This window comes from Puntigrus tetrazona, unplaced genomic scaffold (genome assembly GCF_018831695.1).
Source record: "Puntigrus tetrazona isolate hp1 unplaced genomic scaffold, ASM1883169v1 S000000746, whole genome shotgun sequence".
In the NCBI taxonomy this organism is placed as follows: domain Eukaryota; kingdom Metazoa; phylum Chordata; class Actinopteri; order Cypriniformes; family Cyprinidae; genus Puntigrus; species Puntigrus tetrazona.
Genome location: NW_025048355.1, coordinates 2,245,047 through 2,267,778, shown reverse-complemented (window position 1 = coordinate 2,267,778; position 22,732 = coordinate 2,245,047). Strand labels below are relative to the sequence as shown.

At 39.6% G+C, this 22,732-nt stretch overlaps 3 protein-coding genes across 4 annotated transcripts in view; 1 reads left to right on the top strand and 2 right to left on the bottom strand.

Annotated features, from left to right (window-relative positions):
* Positions 1-320: 320 nt before the first annotated feature.
* On the bottom strand, positions 321-9,221 carry dus3l (dihydrouridine synthase 3-like (S. cerevisiae)). The gene is made up of 15 exons (XM_043233030.1): positions 8,644-9,221; positions 7,571-7,656; positions 7,255-7,492; positions 6,057-6,401; positions 5,723-5,797; positions 5,430-5,471; positions 5,197-5,349; positions 4,459-4,575; positions 3,392-3,457; positions 3,002-3,112; positions 2,565-2,661; positions 2,418-2,493; positions 2,146-2,334; positions 1,272-1,400; positions 321-650 (listed from the first exon to the last, which is right to left on the bottom strand). Exons 2-15 carry the CDS (start codon positions 7,615-7,617, stop codon positions 578-580), a joined length of 1,758 nt encoding a protein of 585 aa, XP_043088965.1. The 5' UTR covers positions 7,618-7,656; positions 8,644-9,221; the 3' UTR covers positions 321-577.
* A 127-nt stretch (positions 9,222-9,348) lies between these two features.
* LOC122335219 (transcription termination factor 1a, mitochondrial) lies at positions 9,349-12,214 on the bottom strand. 2 transcript variants are annotated; one of them, XM_043233032.1, is made up of 4 exons: positions 12,105-12,214; positions 11,915-12,017; positions 11,509-11,563; positions 9,349-10,782 (listed from the first exon to the last, which is right to left on the bottom strand). In XM_043233032.1, the coding sequence occupies exon 4, from the start codon at positions 10,764-10,766 to the stop codon at positions 9,660-9,662; it is 1,107 nt and encodes a 368-aa protein (XP_043088967.1). In that variant the 5' UTR covers positions 10,767-10,782; positions 11,509-11,563; positions 11,915-12,017; positions 12,105-12,214; the 3' UTR covers positions 9,349-9,659. The 2 variants fall into 2 exon arrangements, with proteins under 2 accessions (XP_043088967.1, XP_043088966.1); XM_043233031.1 differs by lacking the exon at positions 12,105-12,214 and having other exon boundaries at positions 11,915-12,098.
* A 3,178-nt stretch (positions 12,215-15,392) lies between these two features.
* The window catches only part of akap9 (A kinase (PRKA) anchor protein 9), an 84,758-nt gene continuing 77,418 nt past the window's right edge, over positions 15,393-22,732 (top strand). The window contains exon 1 of the mRNA XM_043233027.1: positions 15,393-15,620. Within this exon, the coding sequence (XP_043088962.1) occupies positions 15,570-15,620 (51 nt within the window). The 5' untranslated portion in view covers positions 15,393-15,569. The remainder of the gene's footprint in view (positions 15,621-22,732) is intronic.

Genomic DNA, 22,732 nt, shown 5'->3' with positions numbered 1-22,732 from the left:
TTAGTGGCGCAACTGCAAATTGCAGTTAACTATATATAAATATAAAATTAACTGTTTCTTTGTGTGTGTGTCAGAAACAAGCGTTCTTACATTAAGATCAAATTTTTTTCTGTCAGATGGCTGTGTGTGTGTGTGTGTGTGTGTGTGAGAGACAGTAGTGTCCGTGTGTGTGACCATGTGTGAGGCAGTGATTGGTGCAGCCTGAGGGTTTGTATCAGTTTCAATGGAGACCTGCTAATGTAGAAAACGCTGTGTGTGTGTGTGTGTGTGTGTGTGTTTCCTCTTCAGGTCCGGCGGCTGATTGAATGCAGGCTGCAGTCTTTAGTGAGTATCTGACTTTATTTTTATATCTCTCACCCCATCAACAGTGAACATGTGAAGGAAACTAATCCAGCACTGCGTGGAAAGACCACGGGTTTAATTAGAAAACACCCTGCGTTAATCACACACACACACACACCTCTCAGTCCTGAACATCTTTAATGTCGACCTGAATATAAACAGCTTCCCTACTCCATAAATGGTGAAATATTCAAACTAGAGCTAAATAAAACAAAACTTCCTCTGCGTCCAGCAGTCATTTATAAGCGTTAGCTTTGTGTTTGGGCAGGAAACTGAAGTTTTTAGGGACGGGACCCAACAGCATCTCACTGCAGAGAAAACAGGAGACAATAGGATTAGTGTGAGTCTACATGCATCATATAGAAGTGAGGGATTTATTATACATTCAACACTTACAGAAAAAAAAGATTTAAAGGCCTTTTATTTCTGAAACTTATTTTCAGAAACTTTATTAGAAACTGGCCAGTAAATACTCCTAATTATTATCAACTATAAACTATAGAGGTCTGTTTCTGCCACTTAATATCAAATAAAAAAGGTAATTTTACTGTTCACTGTTGGTTTATATTAGCTCAGGTCCATTAAAGGATAACAGGCACAGCTTTTGGTTTTAATGTATAAGTAAATTTTAATTAATTTTTAGTATTTTTACTATTTTTCTCCCCACTGCAGTCATAAAGAGAGAAGAAAGTAGATATATAACTAGATTTATACATTTACTACCTTCATAACTAGAGCACACAAGAAGTCAGTTCAGGTCTGAACTGTCCAGAATAATCTTCAGCAAAAGCATCATACGAAACCAAAAATATATTCAGTTGATCGTACGCAGCTGTGCAAGTAAACGTTTGTTTATAGAGCACCTCTAAAAAGAGCCCGTTCTAAACTCTATAACACTGAATGAGCAGACGCTGGGCGCTCGGGCTGACCTGATCTGGACCCAGTCGTCCACGTGCTGGCTGGCCATCAGAGACTCCAGGTAATCACGGCCCATGTAGAACGGAGGACGCTCGTTGATCTTCTGAGGGACCCGCTCTAACAGACCCACGGGAATATACCTGAACACAGGTAGAAGTAACTGTTACTGTTATTAACTAACCATGTGTGTTCAAGTACTCGTTAATCATTGTTAACGGTAGAGAAAGACTGCTGTTCAGTGTTCATGCAGCGCAGGGTCATTAAACAATAAGGGGCTCGGCTTTAGGCTTTAGATCAAGATTATAGATCAAAAAATATCTAGATAAATTCATTAGCTTGCGCTCATGATCTTTCGATTTCCACAAAAATACGCACAAACATGGACAAGATTATAAATAAAAATAAAAGTAAAATCAGATATTGTATTATATTATATACACATTTTTCATTCAACTCCAATGAAATGGTTTTATATATATATATATAATATATATATATATATATATATATATATATATATATATATATATATATATATATATAATAAATGTAATTTAGAAAAAAAGACAAGCTTTCAAAAACGTTCGTAATTCTGAAACGCTCTGAATCAGTAGACGTGAGAGGAAAAAAAAGTGAAAACTTCTGAGACGCAATTCTGACTATTTTAAGTAATTCAGAACTGAGATCATCTCAAATTTGTGAGAGAAAAAAAGTTGATTCTGAGATGAGAAGTAGTGAGAACGGAACATTTAACTGAATTGTCACTTAAACACCACTTAAGGAAGTCATCTTCAATATTTCTCAGAGGATTTGACAGAAACGAGTCCTTGCTACAGAAGAAGAGCCGCCTGGATGTTCGTGAGAAGAAGAAAGCCGCGCTATCACCTGCACAGGAAGGAGAGCCACTCCAGCAGGAAGTTGCGTGTTTTCTCGACGCCCTGCGTGTCGGAGCCCCAGTGCTCCAGGCCGTAGTTAGTGAAGTCTCTCAGGACGTCCAGACGCTCTCCGGAGGAAATATCCCAGTGTCTGTTCTCCTTGATCTCTGTGAAGAGCCAGGGCTTGATCAGGGCCCCCCTGCAGACAGGAAGTGCTTCGTTCAGAACGACACTGAGGAGGGATGATGATGATGATGATGATGATGATGATGTCAGACTGACCTGGCCACCATGATCCCGGACACTCCGGTCTCCCTGGCCTTCATGGCGTCTTCATACGACAGGATATCTCCGTTTCCTGTAAGAAGCGCAGCAGAGTGAGACGTCTGACCGCAGCGCCAGCATCTTCTGTCTGCGTCAGTGTTTTACCGAACAGAGGCACGGGAGCGGCCAGTTTGGAGCAGCTGTCGATGTATTCCCAGTCAGCAGACTTAGTGTAGCGCTGCTCGCGGGAGCGGCCGTGCAGCTGAGGAGAGACAGACCACCGGTCACTCAGCACATCACACAGAGACACTAACTCACAACTGGGAGGTAGAGGGAGATTTTATATATATTTTCCAGATTTAAAAAAAAAGGGAATTATTTACTATATAAATAAAAAATGAATTGCTAAAGTCAGAATTGTGATCATTTTATATTTTGTTTGTTAATATTCCTTAATAGTCATTTGCATTAAAAGACAGGAGAAAAATACTAGTAAAGGCATCAGTTTTTAAATGACTTCATTCATTCATTCGGCAGGCGCTTGATTTCATGTGAACTTCACAGCTGTAGTATTATATCCCTGGAGCGGGTGAGGGGTGTACCGTGATGAGAGAGACGCCCCACTTCTTCATCTCTGGGATCAGTTTGTGTGCGACGTTGCAGTTCTGCTGGACTCCGGTGCGGATCTTCACCGTCAGAGGAACATCTAGAACCTGAAGACGACACGCGCCGCTGTGAGTCACGCTTCACACACACACACACACACACACACACACACACACACACACACACACACGCGCTTCCACACACACACACGTTTCACACTCTCACACACACACACACACACACACACACACACACGCTTCCACACACACACACACGCACACACACGCTTCCACACACACACACACGCTTCACACACACACACACACACACACACACACACACACTTCACACACACACACACACACACTCTCACACGCTTCACTCACCGACTTCATCCCTCTCACGATCTGCTCAAACTTGCTGCTCCGTGTCATGAGACCACATCCTCCTCCCTGAAGAACACACAGAACAAGTAGATTTCTTTCTTCCCGTGCTTGGGCTGTTTTCATGGCAGTAATTAAAAAGAAAATACAAGCAAACGTGTCATATTACGAGTCAAAGACGTCAAGACATTCTCCAAAAAGCACTTGAAATGCAAGTAAGGTCTCTACATTTAAAGTTTCAAATGAGGTTTTGAAGAATAAAATGTGAGAAAACAGTGAAGTTGTTGTTCAGTGTACCAGTGTTTATGTTTCTTCTGACTCACACATCAAAGAATAATGAAGTGTTACATTTTAAACGAGTCAAGAAATCTTACAAGTGAGTGAAAACTAGAAGAGTGGCAAGTTTTTAAAGAATGTGAAATGACAGCAGATTAATATTTGGGGTGATAGTAATTAGTGTTAATGTGTCAAACTGATTTTTGTTGTAAATATGATAAATACAAGATTATTACACTGAATGCGTTCTGGGTAGTTTTAGTAAATCAGGGGAAAATTTAATTTTTGCTCAGAAAAACTAAAGCTAAATTGCAAATAATTTAAACACTTTAACCTTTTTTTTGGACACTGAACAACAATTTAAATCAGTATTACTTTTTTTTTATTTTATTTTATTTTTTACATGTGATAAAAATACTTTTTCTGGTAAAATTATACTAAAGTCTACTAGAGTTTGCTTCATATAGTAAAAAAAAGTTCTCAAAAAGATGCCAAAAATCAATAATAAAAAAAGAAAACTAAATTAGCAGAATACTTTTATTAGTGTTGAGTATCATTTGAGTTTAAGCCAAATAACAATAGCTTTAAAATACTTAGAAGAGCCACAATAAAAAACCTGGCTGATTGTACTTCAGATTTCTTCTGCGTTTAAGCCATAATACTCCAGTATACTGATAAGAACTCTGATTGGCTCAGAAGGTTTCTACAGGAAGTACACCTCCTAGTCATCAGGACCTGAAGGAAAGTGAGATGGCTTCTAAAAGGCCCTCGAAGCCTGCTTTTCTGTGATTGACCTTCTTGTAGATGAGATCGATGGGGCAGCCTGAGTTTATATCCACGAAGTCCACGTCGATGTTCTGATTGAGCAGCTCGGCACACCGGGTCATGGTGTCCGGAAAACAGCCCTCCAGCTGCAGACATCACATGAAGATCTTTATAGTAATCATAGTGGGGTTAGTTATCAGTGCTGGAGCGGAGCCGGAAACTGGGATTCTCAAACTGATAATCAATAGCATGTTAAACTTAATAAATCAATCGCGTCAAGGAGTGAATAATAATAATAAAATATAAATAAGTAACATCGGAGCCGCTTGATTTGCAGCGAGAAGTAAATGATATAACATCTAGCTGAAATTAATACATGCAGCGAGAAGCAAACTATATTAATAATACAATCTGCATTTAATAAATAGTTAAATATATATATTATATATATATATATATATATTCAAAAATAAAATAGTTATATATTGTAGTATTTCTTTTTCATTTTGTAACATTTACATTTATTATTAATAATTATAATAGTAATGATCTTATTATTTATAGTAATTATTATTAAAAATCTTATATATATATATATATATATATATATATATATATATATATAAATTGTGCCTCCCTGTAAACAAACAACCAACTTCTTTTTTTAAATCAGAATCTTTTTTCTCCCCTCCTTAGACCCTGCGGCTCCTCTATTAGGACGTATACTAGCCGTGAGAGCCGTGAGAGCTGGACGGAGCTGGATGTACCTGGACGCCGAACAGATCTTCAGACGCGTGTCTCTTCAGCAGAGCCCACTCAGACGCCTGACCCTGCAGCAGATTCGTGACCACAGCCATCTCTCCACACGTGATGTCCGCTCCGAAGCGCTTACACACACGCCGGAACGGCAGGTTCCCGCACTGCACACACACACACACACACACACACACCTGAAGCACTCGTCTAACTCAGGCTGATCACAGCAGAGAGAGGGGGTTACCGTCGTGAGAGGAGCCAGATAGAGCTTGTCTCTGAAGTCCACCTGAAGACAGAGAAGATAATCATGACTTAAAGAGAAATACATAGGACCCTGCACAATGTTGAGAGTGTATACAGGATATAAAATAACAAGAATTAACTATCATTACTGAAGAAACATTATTCAGATTTATGTATTGCAATGACAAATAGACATATATTAGATCTGCTCTTGATGTGTGAAATTAAAGAGATGTGTGACATCATGATCGGACGTCACCCCCAGGAGAATCAGTCCATGTTTCTCACACACACCTGTTTCTTTTCAGCCGGTCTCAGTCTGATGACGTCCTCGTCAGTGATCGGCCCCAGCGTCTTCTCAGGAGCCTCCTGAACATCACACCAGAACCTTTCATCTCTTACTTAGAGAGCTTCTCAAAATCATTGTGTTCCTCCAGAAACATCATCATCATCATCATCATCATCACGAGTAGAATCGTTTCAGGTTTCTTTGATGAACAGAAAGTGTCTTCATCGTCACGCTTGATCGATCCCAGTGACGTCACAAAAAGCCTTTTATTTCATCTTTCTATTCACCGAAGAAGCCGAGACACTTCAGCTGAGCGGAGGAGGCCGTGTGTGTCTGTACCTGAGCGCCCGCTCCCTTCCCGCGGCTGACGGTCTTCAGGAAGGCCTCGGCTCCGGGGAAGCTCTGCTGCTTCTTCCTCAGGCGTCTCTGCAGCTCTTTGTCCAGCAGGTTTCTGACCGTGTCCCGTCCGGCCCAGCGTCCGCACAGGTCCTCGTTCCTCAGGTTCTTGAGCTCGGGGCCCGTGTGAGCTCCGGAGAACCTGCAGGTGACTCCGTACGGACAGCGGCCGAAGCTGTTGAACAGGTAGCACTGATCGCCCAGGTCCGCCGCTTTGCTGGACATGTACTCGCTCACGTCGTGGAGGAAGCGGCACTTCTCCCCGAAGACACACACCGAGTCACGCTCCTGAGACACACGACACTTAATCACACTAAAAGCAGCACTAAAAACTATAGAAATACGCTTTACCACATACTGTCTAGTTAGCTACTGCAGTAATACATTTTTAACACATAAGTATATTTTTTTTTATCTCCCTGTTTTTGTTTTTTATCTTAATTTTTATTGCTTTTTATTTGTGGGTCAAAAATTAAATATTAAATATATTAAAAGGTCAAATTAAATATTTTGTATTATTATTTGCAATAATTAAATGAATACATCAATAATGCATCTGAAAGTACAGAAAATGTTATAAATATTATACAATATATAAATAATACGTTAACATTCCTAATATACTGTGTAAATAAACTGAGCAAAAAAAATAGATTTTTTTAAAATTATAAATGTTAAAAAATAAATAACTTTAACAATAAATAAGTCTAACTTTAAACTGAATATTTAGGCATATCAGTAAATAACTAAAACGATGAAAAAACAAATAACAGAAATTAAATATAATTAAACATATAATGCATAACTAAATGAAGGAATATAAATGACTAAAATAAAAGTTACTACAAAAACATAATTGCATTATTCGCTAAATATTTAAACATGACTCAATTTACATTAAAATAAATAAAAATGTTAAAATAAATAAAAAAGATAAAGTAAATACAACTTTTAAACATATTGAGAGTAATATTTATACATACTCTAAGACAAATATTTAATTTTTCCTACTCACAGTACATTTTTATTTATTTATTTTTATGTAATTTAGGTACATTTTCGTTTATTCGTCTTTGTGTGTGTGTGTGTGTGTGTGTGTGTGTGTAAATATACTGAAGCATCGGTTGAAGACGTGAAGTACCTGAACAATGGAGGGACACAGGCGTCTTTCTTCATAGCTCTGAGGTTTCATGTGAGGTCTGGATTTGTTCTGTCCTCTCATCTTCTTCTTCTTGTCTCTCTGGTCTTCATCACTGTCCAGACGGACTCTCTTCTGCTCCGGTTCTCCGGAAGGTTCCTCCGAGTCTCCTTCATCTCTGCTCTGACCCGACCGACCCGACGCTAGAAACTCGTGGAACTTCTCTTTAGTGGTGAGGAACCTGGAGAAGCAGAGATACACATCAGAGCCGGTGTGTGATCGACACCTTCACCCTCAGGACAGTAACTGATGAACGTACTGCTCTTTGATAGAAGCAGCTCCTCGGTCCAGCTCCACAGACGACATGCTCACAATCTCTGCTCGTCTTCAAGAAAACACCAGTCTCTAGAGAACAGATCAGATTCAGACTAAATTAAGAAGTGTGTTTACAATTCATGACCAACTGATTAGAAATTGAAATTATATATATATATATATATATATATATATATATATATATATATATATATATATATATATATTATATATATATATATATATATAAAATCGTAAATATTATTTATATATATATATATATATATATATATATAAAATCGTAAATATTATATATATATATATATATATATATATATATATATATATAAAATCGTAAATATATATATATATATATATATATTTAATCGTAAATATTATATATATATATATATATTAATCGTAAAATTATTATTATTATATATATATATATATATATATAAAATCGTAAATATTATTATATATATTTTTTTCGTAAATATTAAAATATATATATATATTTTTTTATGATCCATTTTTATGTGCAATTGGTCATTAATTATAAACATTATTTTTGAATAAAACTTGAATACAATAAAAAGACTAACAGTTATAAATAAAAATATTAAATTTATTTACAAAATAAAGAAATTAAATGCAGCTTCTGACTGAACAGTACTTTAACGTGCACGAAAATGTAAATGTAACTTAATAAGAAACTAAACATGCCCCGATTAATATTTAGTCCTATACAGAGGAAAGGATTCTTCTAAATAGATGGGGTGTGTTATAGTCCCTCGCGCGAGGATCGTGTCGTAACACATCATTTAGTTTCATTTTATGAGCAGATGAGAAAATCCAGAGCATTACACGAGAATTAGGTCTGAAAAAAACCCTGGCATGTCTTTAATATTATAAGTGTCCTTCAGAAGATAAATCTCTCTGGATAGTGTGCAGAAAACATCCCCGTTATTCTGGCTGGACGCAGACCCGCGGGTAAACGCGTTAAAGTGCGCGTGTCCACCGAAACTCCGATCTCTTCTGATTCATTTCTGATCTTATTTGTTGATCCTCACTCACCTGCCGCTGAAGTTTCTCTCTGCGCACGCGATCTGCAGCTGTCCGGCGCTCTAATGCGTCCGACCGGAAACACGCGCGGCGCAGTTCCGCTTCCGCTTCGACCAGCGGACCGTCTGCAGCGCGCGCCACATTAATAACACACCGTTTATTAAACAGAGACGAAACAACTCCAGGCTGAAATAGCGACGAGACAAACGAACCGTTCCGAAGCCTCGACTCAACTGAACCAAATGATTCCCGAAGCGATTCACTGCTTCGAAGCTCAAGGGCGACGCCTGCTGGTGAAGACTGTCATAAACCCACTGATGCTTCATTCAAAGTAGAAAACATTACATGCCTTTAACAAATAGGATATAATACAGGGCTTGAGGCGATTGAGTACTACTCTGTTTTCTTTAGACTGATATAATGATCAGTTATTGTATTTGTTTCTACATAGCTCTTTTCTCACATCTGTTTGGACCGAAATAATCATTTAAAGAAAAGTCATTTTAAATAAAAGAAATCTCTTCCGGTTCCATTCCCTTTTTAGATTTAAAATCAACGGCTATAAACAGAACAGAATCTGTTTTTGAACGAATCTCTGAAATACATTTTTAACAGCCTCATCACCTAAAAAAAATACATTTAAATTACTTGCAATTTTCTTTTAGTTAATACATTTAAATATAAATGGAAATAAATACATGTATTTACTCGCTAAAATGTGATTCAGTGTAATAAACCTTTAATTACAGCAAAAAAGTACTTTCACCCCAGATAGAAATCAGTCGTAATTTCACATTTTTAACTGTAAATGTGTTACTTCCTTATTCTTTTATATCATGCACACGTTGCTTGAAGTTTGTTTCCCCTAAAATTGCGCACGACAATCCAAATGTAGATATTTTATTCTCCAAAAATTGTATGTGAAACCGCTTTATTCAAACTGAACGCGTTTCACTTCTGATGCAGACGTCTTTACATACAAGTAATCCTTCAGACTTGACGACCTCCTAAACCACGCCGATGTGTCCTCAGCCGTACGTGTCGGGGCTCAGTCTCTGTAGTTTGCTGAAGAAGCGCTTCTTGCTCGTGTCTAGCACAGCGACGCCGTTCCTCTGGAAGTCGTAGCCCAGAGCGTTGAGGTGCAGCAGACGCTCGCGGAGGCAGTCCAGGCTGAAGTCCAGGATCTTGGGCTTGCGGAGGATCTTCTCCAGCGGCACGCCTCCGTCCAGCAGACAGTCCATCTTGTCGCTGAGCCGCTCGGACGAGACGAACAGCACCGGCGAGTAGTTCAGGATCATCCTGCGGAGGTGGTCCTCGGAGCAGCCCAGGGAGCCCAGCTTCTCCCGCAGCCTCTGGACGTTCTTCTTCAGGCTCTCGTGAGAGACGTCCAGGATCTGCGCCCCGTGGCCGTGGAAGAGCCCCAGCGCCTCGGCGTCGCTCAGCCCGAGCGAGCTGCACAGGAAGTCCACGTTGGCCCGGATGCGGCCCGTGCTGCGGATGAAGATGTACAGGTTCCTGGAGATGACGGCCAGGGCGAAGCTCTGCGGGTCGGCGCCGCCGAAGCGCACGCACATGCTCTTCAGGAACTCCACCATGCTCCGGTTGAGCTCCACGCTGTTGGAGAAGGTCCGCGGCGCCGTGGTCAGCAGCCGGTGCAGGTCTCTGCCGGTCATCCCCAGCGTCCGCAGGAAGCTGATGTTCTCCTGCAGGTTCTCGTTGTCGCTGGAGCGGAAGAAGGACTCGGGCGAGCGGGAGAGGACGCCCAGCACCTCGGCGTCGCTCCTGAACACGTTCCTCCAGAGCGTCCAGCGCTCCTCCAGGTGCTGGCAGGACCGGGTGATGGAGCGAGGGAAGCGGGAGATGATGCTGGCCACCGCCTCCGGCTCCGCCCCCTTGCTCTTCAGGAACAGGGCCAGGCCTCGCTCGTTGGTCAGGAGCCTCCTCAAGACGCCCGGCTGGCGCCTGCGGGCCGAGGACAGGTCCACCCCGAGCAGAGACAGGCTCTCCAGCAGAGACTCGTTCTCCGGGGGACGGCCCTGATTGGTCGGCCTGGAGCTGCAGGGGCGGCGCGGCGCAGGAAGTGATGCGCACCCTCGGACGGGCCACAGGAAGCGCAGGACCTGCTTCTGGAACATCACTAACGCTCTGCTTCTGATGAAACAAGGCAGGATATAAAATCAGCACTGTGTTTTGATTTAGAAGCTATAACTATAATCAAAATATTTTTTGAATGTAAAAATTATTTTTAATTTACATAAAAAAATATATATATATATATATATATATATATATATATATATATTTTTTTAAATAAATAAAAATACAACCATAACTGTATATCAATAATATGGAGTCATTTTTGTACATTCATATTTTTAACCTGTACTAATTTACTTAACTGCATCCGAAATAAGTTATTCTGTATTTATTATGTATATATAAATATATACATAAATAAATAAAATAAGAATAAAAGTTTTATGCAATTTTTATAATGCAAATTAAATGTTTTATATTTTAAAATATACACTGAATGTGTGTGTATTATATATTCACAATAAACATACACAGAACACACACATCTATGATGTAAACAAAAACTTCTCATTTGAATTAATTACTTGACAGCACATATATTTAGGTGGAATATAAAATATAGAGATTTACATACATGCGAGTATTTTATATAAAAGTATTTGTGGTTAAAGAAACATAATCAAGCATTTAGATGAGATTAAATATTTATTTTGTGTGTCTTTATGCAGAACATTAATATGAATATAAATGAATATAAAACTAGATGGAGCACAGATACGTCTAGACTCGGTTTTGTTTGTGGTTCTCATGAATCAATGAATCAATGAATCAATGACTCACTGCAGACTCGTTATGAATGAATCTCTTCAATACATTTTTAACAGCCTCTTTTCACCTGAAAGAAAGAGAAGCACACAGGATATTTAGATTTTACATCAAGTATCCAGTTCTGAAATGTATTCTTGATTCCTAAATCATTTATCACCTTTATGATTATTTTATTTGCTTTTATGTGAAATACCACCGTGCATAAAATGTGTTCTTTATATAAACTTGCCTTGACTCAGTATTACTGAGTAATATATATATATATATGTTTAATGGAAAAGTATAAAAATGAAAATACAATAAGAAAAACAAATGTACATGTCAGAAAAAAAAATCACTGAGTTAAACGTAAAACGTGACTTAATTATTTAGACTTTGGGGTGAAATATATCCCAAAACCTGTTTTTCTGACACTCACACAGTCTTATGTTGATAATTATATTCTTCGTGTGTAGATCAAGAGCAGTGACGTGTCATGAACGACGAGCTCTCGGAGTGATTATAAGGCGCTTTTAGTCGATCTGGATGAAAAGAGAGGAAGCAGAACGACATCAGAACATCATGAACACACGACCTGAAGCGTGATCCGTAAGAGAGTCTCTGTTTACCGGAGCTGAAGTGAACCTTGAACCCGTCCTCCCGACCAGCACGTGACGTCCCCCGCGCCTCCTCGGCTCTGTTCGGCTCTGTTCGGGTGAGTTCGGGTGGAGAGCAGCGCCCCCTGCCGCTCCGGAGGAACGAGCGCGCTTCAGTTCTCGGTTAATATTACATTCTTTCTTTTTCTTTTAAACAAATGTCATTATTGTCGCCTTATTAACACAGTCCGGGTGAACCAGAAGGTTCTGTCCTGACTTTATATCAGTGTAGTGATGGATTTTCATCTGAAACGGAATACTGAGGAGAGGGCGGGGCTTCATTTTAGCGCTTCTATTTTATTATTATTATCATTACTTATATAAATTTTTTTTTTTACAAGAATGTAAAATCACAATAAGGCATTACAATGAAGATATTCAGAAAGTTACAGTGTGTTTGAGAAGGTTCTGACGTCATCAGAGAAGGAACTCCTTCCAGAGCGAAATATATATATTTATACACACACACACACACACACACACACACACACACACACACACACACATATATATATATATATATATATATATATATATATATATATATATATATATATATATATATATATTTTACATTGCAATAATAAACAACAAATATTACAAAACAATTCAAGCAAACCAGAACAATACATATATATAAAGAATCTCACATTATTTTTTTATTATTATATAATCAAAATATTATTGAAGAAATGTACAAAAAAATAAAGAAATAAATCAAATAAATAAAGGGGCACGTGATTAAGGAAACATCTTAAGCAGAAATTCTAGATGTTTTTATATCTTTTTATAGCTCTATAGCTAGAGTTCCTGTCTGAAGATGTTCAAGTGAGCTTCACAGGCAGTGTTTTATATTTATGGACTTAAAAGTTTCTAATAAATATCAGGAGGTTCATACAAAAAAAAAAACTTGCATTAAGTACATTTTTGTCTTTGACATGAAAAGCAAAAATAATATATTTATAACATAAAGAAATAAAAAAAAATCATATCATGACGATCGGGGCTGAACACTGAACCAAAGGACTGTTTCTTTATAAAAGTTATTTCTTTAACCTTATTAGTGAAGAGGGAGATGACCTTTCTTTGACTTTTTTGATTTCATTTAAACTCATTTAATGAATAAATAAGACATTTGCTGTTTATGTAGTAACTCCCGACTCTCAGTGAAACCTACCTCCTTGCTCCTTGTCTTCGTCTCTCCTGGGTCTCATCACGTGGAGCCGAGGACGGCAGGAGTCTGAGACACCGGACACGGAGCTCCTCGGGGCCTTCATTCAGTCACGAGCCCCGTCTCATTAATGTTTGATGCAGCTCCGGATCCCTTTCATCCCATCAGGACAAGCTTTTAATAAAACTAAGACTATTGTAAGCAGTGTTTTAGTTTCTCTGCCTTTCAAGACGCCTTTCTTTGTTTGTAATTGTTAAAAAAACACAAGCATTTCAGCTTATATATATATATATATAATAAGATTAATCACACGGAACATGCAGGAAATATAGAAAAAGATCAAACTTTTTAGGAATTATATTTAATCAGATGTGAGGTAAAAAAGTTAAAAACCACATAATAATCTAAAAAGTTCTTGTGCGACGTGTTTAAAACTATTTAAGTTTCAAAATGATTTATTTTATTGTCACGTTTTATTCTTAAATATTAAATACTGATCACTTCAGTAACGTAATCTGTTTCTTTGTGTTCATTTAAAAAGCCGGTGATGTTTTTACGTCACATTTTAAACATCATCAGCATGTTTCGTATATGTTTCTCCACATTTAACCTCTGCTGGTTTATTAACACGGCAGACTTTATTAGTTCACTTTAATAGTTTTAAGGTAAGTGGCTGCAGTCAGTTCAGTTAAACGCAAATAAAATAAATTGGTTGCAACCTCTTACTTTAAACAAAAAAAGAAGGTGTGTGTGTGTTTTTTCTCAATGCATGTCTGTGAGCTTATTTTTGAGCCGTCTAAAGCGTGGAGAGGTTCATGCTCTGCTCTCTTCTGTTTCAGGCAGGTGTGTGAGCGTCTGAACCTGATCCCGAGCTCCTCTCATCAATAATTGACCGGCCAGGTGCTCAGGATCTCTGAGCTTCAGAACCCGGCGAGTTCACAGGAGGAGCCCGAAGGGAAGGATGTCCAAGAGAAGATGGGTGGAATTCAAGATCTGCCAGACCATCAGCTGCTCGGCTCCGGCGGGCCGCAGGGATAGACCCCCGTCTCCCGCCGCAGGTACAGCTCCCTCGCCTCACTCACGCCGGGAACGTTTACTGGTTTTAGTTCGTCTCAAGGTTACTGATTGTTTCAGAGTGTTTAGAGAACGTTCAAGAGATGCTTCCCATAATGCTAAACGTTGCTGGAGAACACAGCGTTTTCAAAAGATTAGCGCAAAAACATTGTACATCCTTCATGGAGCATTTTTTTTATGAACGCTTAGAGAAGTTGTATTTGTGAAATTTATATTCTCTATAGTCTTCCCGTGTAACGTGTTATAATGTGTGTATATATATATATATATAAACCTCATTTATATGTTTCTGTTTTTGGCATACTTTATTTGAATGCGCGTCTAACATTCTCTGAACGCTACAGGCTTTTTCCAAAATGTTCTTAGAACATTCAAAAGCAACGTTCCCGTAACGTTTGTCACGGAATGTCATGGAACGTTCCCTTAAAGTTCAAATAGCCAACAAAAACGATTCATAAATATTTAAAGTAAAACATTTAAAAACCTGGAAGTTTGGAACGCTTTTAGAGACCATTCAGAAATTACGCTTTCACAACGTAGAAGGAACGTTAGAAAAACGTCCCTAGAACGCACTTTATATATATATATAACGTATATATATATATATATATATATATATATATATATATATATATATATATATATATATATATATATATATATATATAGCTATATATATATATCTTACTATATATATATATATTTTTTTTTAAATATATATATATATATATATATATATATATATATATATATATATATTTTTTTTTTTATTGTATACTTTATAAAATATGTGCAACTGGACCACTTTTGATCATAAAAATGATTCCGTATAATATGGATCATAAATACAGGACGACATACAAAAAAACACAGCTAATAAACAATGCATCGATCAGTGAAGTATATATATATATATATATATATATATATAGCACGCTGCACATGTGAATGATATTGTTTACACAGCGGGCTTCAAAGCGGCCGCGTGCGCCCGTGCGTCGTGACGTCACCGCGCCGCGAGTCTCGTGTGTTTACGTGGAGAAACATGGCGGCGACGGTGACAGCACAGCCCGAGTAAAACACCGGAGAAATCCCTAATATCTTCCGCGTGAACCGAAGCGGACGCACATGCCCGGCGCTCGGCGCTTCTCTGACACGCGTCTGTCCGTCTTTAAGCCGCAGGGACCGCGGAGATGATGGAAGACGAGGAGCGACAGAGGAAACTACAGGCCGGCAAAGCCAAGGTGAGATTTACCTCGCTTTTACCTCGCTTTTACCTCGTCTTTACCTCGTCTATACCTGTCTGCTGACGTTCACCTCAGAGGTTTTCCTCAGCTCGCTGCAGATCTCCGTGGTTCACCTCAGAGTTTCCCGCGCCTCTGAGACTCTAAACACTGCCGTCCTTCTCCTCACGGACCTCGAGACTCATGTTTAGTAAAATAAAGGTAAACACGAGGCCGTGAACTCTGTCATTTACCCCCGAAAACCACCGGCACTTTTGATTTCATTCACATCTGGCGCGTATTTACCTCAGATTCAGCCCTCATTCGCCTCAGAAACTAAGTCCCCTCACGGTTGCCTCATTATCTCATATTTACATCTATTTTAAATCACCGCGGTCGTTTACCTTAAAGAGCCACTCACGTGTGTGATTTAACACACCTTGTATCCCACGTTTACCTACAATTTAATTGAAATAACTGACATGTGTTATTTAACTCGCATTTACCTCATTTTGTACCTCACTGAAATCTGCATTTTATCTCCTATTTACCTTTTCACGTGCCTTAAATCACATATCTCATCTATTATATGACCTAAATGTAGGTAAATATGTGCGTTAAATCACCTTTACCTCTTTTTTTAACCTCACGACTCTTGTGATTTAACACACATTTACCTCAGAATGTAACTGATGTCTTTAAATTCAGTCACAGTTCAACTCGTGTTTACCTCAAAAATATATCGCATCTTATTTCCATAACATTTGCCTCTTGTTTACCTCTGTTTTAACATACGGCTGGCATTTACCTCGTAACATCGGAGTTTTACCCCAGATTTTATATCTATCATTTATCTGAGGATTACCTTAAATGTTCCTTCCTCGCTTCCTGACGTTTACCTCACGCTTTACTCCTTCTTTTTACCTCACTTTAGGATAGTACTCTCTCTTAATGAGGTGTTTTGAGCGTTTATGCATCGCCTGCTCTTTCTGTGCCTCTCCTGTGTGTTACTATAAGAACACACCTGATCTGAACGGACAGGTGAGGCCGCGTCCCTGCTTTCAGAGGTTGTTTCGTGCTGCTGAATGTAAAGAGAACATGCGGATGGTCTTGCGAGACTGGATTTTCTAGCCTTCGCTGCACCATGCCTCACATTTCTGCATACGAGCAGATCTCTCGGCAGACTTCATGCGGACTCGTGACGTTAATTTAACAATACAAGAGCTGCAGTCAAGGCCGAAGTGTGCTATAAAGCACAATATACCGCTTCTATCAGTCGGTTTGCATTGTATCTGAGACTGACCGTGTGTTTTTTTTAGGTGTATAATCGGATGTGTTCGTCAGGCATTAGTTTGTTGGATCTCTATGGCCTTGCGTTCTTGTTTGCTAAGACGCTGGTCTCTTCAGAGCGCGACGGTGATAACAGAACCGTGTTATTTTATAAAGAGCCGACTCCTCTCTGGCCGTGAGACCGTGACCCCTCTGTCCCGGAGCGCTCCCTGAACACGTGTGAACGAGGTCCATCTGTCTGATCCCCGCTGACAGGTGACGAGCAAACAGACGGCGCTCTCGCGGATGTCGTCTAAAGCTACCCGCTGGTGTCGCCCTTTCGACCCGAAGATTTTACGGCCGCGGGATATTTAGAGTGTCTGAACATTCAGGAATGGTTTGCCCAAAAATGAACATTTGCTCAATATTTAGAGATTCGCAGAAATGGGTCTGACTGATGGAAGTGAATGGGTGCCGTCAGAATGAGAGTCTTGATAAAAACATCAGAATAATCCCCAGCGCTCCGGTCCATCAGTGAACATCAGGAGAAGACCGAAGATCAGACTAATCCAGCATTAAGATCATTTTAACGCAAAGTCTATAATAGCTCGTCCTCCAGAGAAAAGTGTTCTGGTCTGAATCCGCTCTAAACTAATATGTGTCTAATGTGAGAGACAGCAGAAGATGAGCTTTTTATGGATTATGGACGGGTGTGTTTTGAGTTCAAATCATCTTAATGCTGGATTAGTTTGATCTTTTGTCTTCTGGAGCGCTGGGGATTATTCTGATGTTTTTATCAGACTCTCATTCTGACGGCACCCATTCACATGCATTGCTGAGATGCTGATGCAGAGACACATTTCTACAAATCTGTTGAACAAACGCACTCCTCTACATTTTGGATGGCCTGAGGCTGAGGAAATGCTTCTTAAAATACCTTTTAAATTATTAAAAGCATTCTGCTCCTTAATATTTAATATATCGCCACGATATTCTGAAAATGGAGCTCAAGATAATCACACTGGGTTTACATTCTGAAATTATTTGAGCTAAAACTATTGAATCGAGCTAAATGTCACCGTAACATCCAACTTGAGTTTCTCACACCTCCTTGGGGAGAAGCTGATGTCTGAACTAGTAAAAAAAAATAAATACACAATAGCTTTGTAAATGTCAGGAACCATTGAATAAAAATGCGCGGATGATTCAGAATGATTCATTATTTCTTTTTGTGAACGTTTGGAGGGAATGCAAACAAAAGCAGAAAAACCCGTTTCTTAAAATTGGGCTTCTTTGGAGCAGAAATACATGAGTGCAGACTTATTGCGTGTTTTGTAAAGTGAAATATTAAAGCCTTTCTGTGTGTGACGGCTCTAGTTGTCTAGATTGACCAGCCATTTAAGCAATCTCTGTTTACTTAGTTTACATTTATTCAGTTCATAAGCCATTGTTTTTTCTGTAGAAAGCACAACAGAGGCATCGTAACATGTCGTGTCTTTTGTATTCCTGTCCTATTGAATGCACGGGAGTGCGTGAACTGATCAAATGCGAGTCTTAAATGCAATGCATGTGTCTTTGGCTAAAAGCATGTGGCGTGTGAAATGCAGTGTGTGAGTGTTTGAGTGTTGCACAGCACTTTGGAGTTAGGTTTGCACAAGACAGATAAAGGTTTTTTTGCACGTGTGCGCTGGAGGCTTTCAAAAGATCTTGGTTTGTAAACCTTTTGAGCACAGTGAAAGACTCTGAGGATGACCCATGAACCCCGAGCTCGTGTGTTTGGCTCGGATCGGCCGTCTTTTTTTTTTTTTCTGCAGCGACCGCTTGGCGTTCAGAGCAGCTGTCAGCACACGCTGTTTTCACGCCGGGGTCGTTCAGACTGGAGAACGCTCAGTGTCTCCTGCCGATGTGAAACGGAGACATCGCATTAGAAAATAAGAAGCAAGATTAGAATCGGTGCCTCATTGCATGCTGGAGCACTCCACTTATGGATGGTTTATTATTTCGTCATGAAGTGTGCGTTTGTGCATGCATTCAGAATTGCAAACACTCTCCAACAAAAAAAGAAAGGAAAAAAAATGCATCATTGCACACTGTAAAAAAACAACAACAAAAAACCCCAAAAGAAAAATAGTTTTAGCTTGAAATTTTTACTTTAAACTTAAACTAAAATGTTCCAGTTGTCACTTAAATTAACTTCAAAATTTACAGTTGACTCAAACAAAAATGTTTAGGCAGTGGGTTAACACATTGTTGTTATTATTATTAGTGGTGCTTGCCTTTTAAGGCAAAGCACACTATTACTATTCCTCATACTTATTCTTACTTATTATTATAGATTCCGTATGATTTTAGTTTTTGCCACACACCCTGAAACGGGCGCCAAATCGTGCGGGTATTGTGGAAAGATGTGCTATGACTTTTATTAGCGATCGGGCGTCGATTTTCGTACACGGCTAAAAATCGGGCGAAAAATCCCATAGACGTAACATTGCGACCAACTTTTGACGGACGAGAATATCGCACAAACTTGTAAATCACCAGATTTGAAGACTTTATCAAGCTGAGCGAGAACATACCACACAGTGGGGTAAAGTTTTACCCCTGGGGCAAGAGACTCCTCCACTTTTTACTATGGTGAGGAAAAACTGCACATGTGTTTTTCCTACTATGGTAATTTACATAATTTTGCAAATGTAAATAACTTTGCATTAAAATGTCATAGAGACGTGGGGGTGGGCTCGTTTTACTCAGCGAACCAATCAAAGTCTCTGAATCACTATGAAGGTGTCAAGCCACGCCCTAGCAACCATTTAGAGCGCCCTAGCAACAGATTCCATAGACTGCCATTATAATGGTTCAGATGGGTATCTTTGGATCAGAGCGTCATAGAGACATGGGGTGGGCTCGTTTGACTCGGGGCAGCAAACGGCCAATCATGAACTACTTCAGCTGTTCGTAGCCACGCCCTAGCAACCATTATCGATGACCTTTCCAAACTTACATAAACTAAAATGTTCCAGACATTGTCACTTAAATTAACGTCTCCTATCAAAATTTATCAAACAGTTGACTCAAACAAAATGTTTAGGCAGTTGGGTTCATAGTGACAAGTGTATCATCATTTAGTTATTATTATTTATTATTATTATTTTCTTATTATTATTATTATTATTATTATTTTTTTTTACAGTGCAGCAGTTTTTGCATGAACCTTAAAGTAAATGAATGAAGTTTAAGGTAATGAAGTAATTTATCTACCTTTCCATGCCAACTTAACTGACTAAAAGTTTAGATTTTTCTTTCTTGTGAAAGAAAAACACAGATGAAGCAGAAAGCCAATGTTAAATGTCAAGGATGAATATTTACTGAGCAATCCGCTATTTTGCGAAACGGGGTCGATTTTCATCCAAGATCTGGAGCCAAAACACTCGAGAAAATTAGCCGACTTCAGTGGCATGCAGATTGTTTTGGAAAAATGGTATTTTTGGCACTGATTCAGGTCTGCATGCGTTTTGATAGAGACTAACGGGACGACGCTGCCGTTCTTCACACATTTCTCAATTAGCTGAATGCAGTGTCACCTGAAAGGAATTCCTTTTATCTTTGCTACCGAATCATATATTGCCCTGAAAATGAAGATGCCACTGAAAAAAAAAAAGATTGGTTTGTTTAGAACCAACGTTTAAGATCTTGATGCATCTTTAGCGTTAGTTATCAGCATGCCAACTTTGAGGAGAAGCATTTCTGAGCAGACCATTGCCGTACGATTCAACACAGACGGCTAAAGTCAACAGGAAGTCATTTCCTCCTGCTGTAGTTTGGCTCTGAACATGTAAGATGTGATTTTGACCCCTGCTAACGACATAATGGATTACTACTAATTAAACACACCTGAAGCGGCCAGTCAAGCTCTTACTAGGAGGACTCTCCCGGGTCTGGCCCTGATCTAGTGCATTTAATATTGTGCCTTTTTATCACTATTCATGTTTGCCTTTCTTTAAGACAAATTATTAGCAGAATACATGCTAAAAGTTGAACTGCGATACACGTCTGAAATCAGACCTGCGCGTTAGATTAGAGCGGAGGCCTTTTTCTAACGAATCCTCGAGCCGTGTCCGGTTGCCTGTTTAACTCGAGCTCCCCTCCATTACGTAAAATCAATTGTTCCAACCCGGCGTGCAGCGAACGTCTTTTCTGCCAGATCTGAGGGCCTTAATTTATGTGTGCGTGTTGTTGATTGCGGGCTGAAAGCTCTGGTTAACAAGAGGTCAAGCCTCGGGTAGTCGGACGCGCACACAAACCCTTCGCTAATCCCGATCAATAGTCTGCTGGGATAATTGGCTTGGCCGATAAACGCAGTTAGTGTCACTCAAGAGATATTAAAATAAAACTAAAGCGGCCTGCATAATTAAACGCCTCCTACACGCTCGGCCATCGCCATCTTAATTACCCGCGGCGCTCGCTGAGCAGATGATGGTGTGAACCTGTTCTGAGGTGCTCGGGGATCGTGAGGGATCCAGGTTTTTATGATAAGACGCCTCTCATGTCGATCCCAGAATGATACACGTGAGGTTTGAGATCAAAGAAATGCTCGCCAACGATGCATTCATTTGATCCAAAATAAAACGGTATGAGCATAATTTTTTTGTTTTTATTGTTTTCTATGTACACGTCTGTTAAACCGCGGCTGAATTGTCGTTCTTCGGTGTCACGATCTTCAGAAAACGCTTGTTGAAAACACTTTTATTTTAATTTTTTGTGGAAACTGTGCCGCATTTAATTTTCCAGGATTCACAGATGACTAGAAGGTTTCAAAAGAACAGCGTTCATATTCTGCTTTTTAAAGAATTGACGTGTGTCCTGTGCTTCTTGTGTTATCGGTTGGCAGGGGCACAGTAGAAATGAGCAGAAACGAGTTGTTTGGCAGTAGAGTAACGGCAGACCCAGTCTTTCCAAATAGGCCAAGCGGGTGTCAGCAGGGGACGCTCGCCTCGGGGAGCTGATTAGATAACCCAGAGATTAATGCCAGCCTTTGTGGGGGAAAACAAATTACATTTCATTTCAAGCTGTGCGACTGCTCCTGCCATGGCTTCCTCGGGTTGTACTTCAGGACTCTGTCCCGGTGACCCCGGCTTGGAGCGTTTTCTGACAAACAGAAGCAGGCCTTCGCTTTGTCTGCGCTTTAATGCAGTTTTTGTTTTAAATGGTGCAAAGCAAGTTTCTGCCGCTGACATGGCATAAATTGCATGAGGAAGAAAAAATCAGATTTGTGAGATATTAACTTGCACGCGTGAAGGTCAGAGTTGTAATTTGTGAGAGATAAATGCCTGGTTTAGTTTTTTAATTCGGTGAGAGTTTCTGCCGTGAGAAGTTTAGTCTGGTTGTTATTCTCCTTCGCTGGGTGTTTTTACAGCCTCTGCTCTCTGTGCAGGTGTTTTGTTTCTCAGGTGTGTCTTTCCCAGGATCCCATGATCCCGCGGGACGCCCGTGATCCCGCTCACGTCCTGCCGCGCGTCCGTCTCACCTCTCCACTGATTAGCGTAACGGCCGTACGTTAGCGCCTATGCTCTTTTCGCTTGTTTACATAAATAATGCAAAAAGCCGCATGCGGGATTGCTGCTCCGTCGCCATGGTAACAGCAAAAGAGAGTTTTCGAATCAGCCGTGTTTCAGCGCCCGGCGCTAAGAGGTTTTCTGGGAAATGTGAAATGCGTTTCTCACTCGTGTTCTTGAGCGCTCGAGAGGGATTTCTGGGTGAAATGTCACCGTGAGGCTGATGTTCTCAAACTGAAATGTTCGTGTGTTATTAAAGGGAGGGAAAAAAAGGTTTTTAACTGTAATAATTCATGGAAATGAATTTATGAA